The sequence below is a fragment of the Arachis ipaensis genome, chromosome B08, assembly GCF_000816755.2.
Source record: "Arachis ipaensis cultivar K30076 chromosome B08, Araip1.1, whole genome shotgun sequence".
In the NCBI taxonomy this organism is placed as follows: domain Eukaryota; kingdom Viridiplantae; phylum Streptophyta; class Magnoliopsida; order Fabales; family Fabaceae; genus Arachis; species Arachis ipaensis.
The window spans coordinates 125,315,530-125,318,966 of record NC_029792.2 but is presented as its reverse complement, the minus strand read 5'-3'; the positions used below and the strand labels follow the sequence as shown (position 1 = coordinate 125,318,966).

Here is a 3,437-nt window from a genome sequence, read left to right as displayed (position 1 = left end):
TTGTTTTTGATTATAAAAAATACTTTTATTTTTTTTAATTTATTAGAAAAATTCTCTCTTCAGAAAAAAAGAGAGAACGACGGAGTCATTTTTTTCTATTTGTCTTTTTTGTGCAAATTAAAAGGGGATAATTAAAAAAAATTAACGGATTATTCGTTCTCGATAATCATTTATTTAATCAGTGGATAGGAACATACTTTAGATCAGAATTGGAGGAGAACTGCCTTCTCTTTTCTACCAACTTTAAGTCCCAATTAGTATTCTTTATTTAGATTATGTGAAAATATTTCTTTTGACAATTTACATCATCCGTGTTACTAATCCCTTGTGTACACTTTTTGTTTGCTATTAGTGTTTATATTATTTAATCGATATGCTTACAAATAATATAATATCATCATGACAATAAATAGATTATATAATGTTATCATAATAAAAACGAGCAATATACACTACAACAAAACAATATTTTTGCAATGGTTTTTTTAATGTTTGGCGACAATTTTTACCGTCATTAAATATTTTTAGCAACAGTCAAAAGAAGCATCACGAATTTGAGCATCGTCAACTGATATAATGACAATTTTAAATTATAAAATTATTACTAATTTGTAACACTTGTCTAGTTTTTTTGTGCTATATTTTGCAACGGTTTAAAATCGTCGTTAAATTATTAAATCTTGTGACGGTCTTTTCTAGAATTTTTGATTATTTTAAACTGTTACAATATTTTTAGCGATAATATGAAACTATCACTAAATTACTAGTTTCTATGACTATTTTTTTATATTTAGTAACTATTTTAAACCGTCTTAATATATTTAATAATGGTTTAAAACCGTGACCAAATTATTAATTTTTGTTACTTTTTCTTATATTTAGTAACTGTTTTAAGCCATTATAATTTTTTCCAACATCAAAATTTTTATGTATATAAACACTACAACATCAAAAATTTTCTTCTCAATAAAACTTTCTACATCAAAATATCTATACAATTATAGATCTAACTCATTATTCATTTGATTCATAATTTATGTATTTATAAAAAGTAAATACTACCATACACAATACAAGTATTACATCTATAACATAATTTATATATCTAAATGCTAAACAAATATAAGATATTTGGTTCTTAATGGTCCATTAATAGTAACAGATTGCATAAATTCTCTTATACAAGATAAGAATCCAATCACTTGAAAAACACGAATACCAAAGCTCATATTTTGAACATAGTTTAAATGCTTTTTAATTTACAAGTTTTTCTAGATAACATTAAATAGAATCAAAATTAGACAAACATTAATAGATAAACTTTAGCAAACATATTTTAGAATTTTCATCCCAACTAAAATATTACGTGACACATGGATTTTGCTTTTCTGGGACACATGATGTCCAAAGAATATATAAAATAGAATAGTAATAGAGAATTTTAATTAATTCTCCTAATTTTTTTAATATTTAAATAAGTATAATTTTAAATATATTTTTTCTGAAAATATCAAAAAATAAAAAATTAAAACCTTTTAAGAATTAAAAATATGAGATTCTCAATTTTTTTCTATATAGTAACTAGTGGTATTTATTTATTTATTTTTATTTACAAGAAAGTTGTCCTTTGATGCACTTGAACAAGAATGCAGTATAATAAGTCTATTAATTATTGGAGCGGCCGAATAATTACGTAAGAACAATGATGACAATAATAAAAAAAATCTTATTTAATTTAATATTTATAATTTTATGTACAAGTGACATTTATAATTATTTATTGATAATGTTTGATATTATTTAATTATTCCAACCGTAATTAATAAATTTAAAATATTATAAACAACAATAAAAAATATAAAATAAGACAAAGTATTTTAGATTAATTTTTAATTATCTCTTAAATATTATTTTTTTAATATTCAAAATGGTGGTGGATGCTCTGATGATGATAAAGTTCAGAACATGATAGGTGGCACCATTTATTTCATTATATTAGTGAAGGTTGATTTTTATTTTTGTTTAACTGAAATTATTAAAATGAAAATAATTAGACCAGCTACTAAAGCCATTAGTATTTTAAAAATTAAATTAAATCAAATAATTAATATTGATTAAGGATAATTTTTATTAATTATTTTTCTTATAAAAGAATTGTTGGTTTAATTGGTTAAATTGTTTTTGGTTCAATCATTTTCTTTTAAACAAAAAGAAATTAAGTAAATGATAAAATTGTGCCAGATATTATACGTTCATTGTTTGACCATTATAATTCATCTAATAGTATTTTACCCCCACTTTATTTGAGAATTTTTCTCCATAAAAGATGTCCTTTGGTTTTTCCAAAACTTGGGGTCAAAAAGATGTGTGACGAACGACCATCACAAAATATAATAGTGATGTTTTTGCAATAATTTTTAAGGGTTTCTTTGCAATATTATTTTATAAGATGGGACGATTGCGCAAAATCAATTGAATTAATTAATAAGAAAAAGTATAGGGTATCAATATATTATCTGCCAACTTATTGTCAATAATAATTAATTATTATATTTTAAACACATGTATAAAGAGACACATTCAAAAAATACATCTATAAAGACACTTCTATTAGACACAGCCATAAAAAAGACATTTTAATTAGACATATCCACAAAGACACTTTCATTAAACACAATCATAAACAAGAATGAGAAGAAATTGGCAAAAATATTGTTGGCAAAGTAACGAGATTCAACAAACTCTTAATTTAGTAGAAGACTTGTAATTACTCATTTTTATTTAGTAACAATAAATATCATAGTAGAGTTTAATCTGATAATTAATAATTAATAAATAAAGAAATTAATAGGGATGAATGGCTGGAATGTTCCCGGGAGGATCATAAACACAAGTAATAAGAATGCCTGCATCATTGTGACATATGACTCTACCACAACCTACATGAGTAGTGGTCTTCCAAACAACCTGTTTATAGGCACGACAGTCACCACCAACACAAGAGTTGGTTTTGTAGTTGTAATGTTTCTTCTGTTCCACCCACGTTCTCACAGCGTCGACTCCACTGAAGTTTAGGGATCCCAATTTGCGTGCATTGTTCTGACCCACGCTAAAATGCGCCCCGGGTCCTGCCTTCAAGCAATCTCCCTTGTGTTCAAACAAGAAATCTTGAGCTTCTATTTCTAGGACCTTGTCCCACTCCATCTTCACATCAACTCCAACACTTGCACGTGCTTTATTATGAATTTCAAGATAGTCGTTTGGATGATTTTGTGCCAGTAAACCCAACGGAGTTATACTCAAAAACTTTATTAGCATCACCAAAATTTTTGTTATTCTTTTCATCTTTGTTTTGTTTTATATATTGATGAAGGGTTAAGTGTTGGATTATTGTTTTATGAGGGCTAGTGCATCGTGGATATATATATATAGTAGAA

General features: G+C 25.5%; 1 protein-coding gene across 1 annotated transcript; it reads right to left on the bottom strand.

Moving 5' to 3' along the window:
- LOC107612390 (pathogenesis-related protein 1-like) lies at positions 2,749-3,408 on the bottom strand. Its single transcript, XM_016314120.2, has one exon. The coding sequence runs from the start codon at positions 3,343-3,345 to the stop codon at positions 2,845-2,847; it is 501 nt and encodes a 166-aa protein (XP_016169606.1). The 5' UTR covers positions 3,346-3,408; the 3' UTR covers positions 2,749-2,844.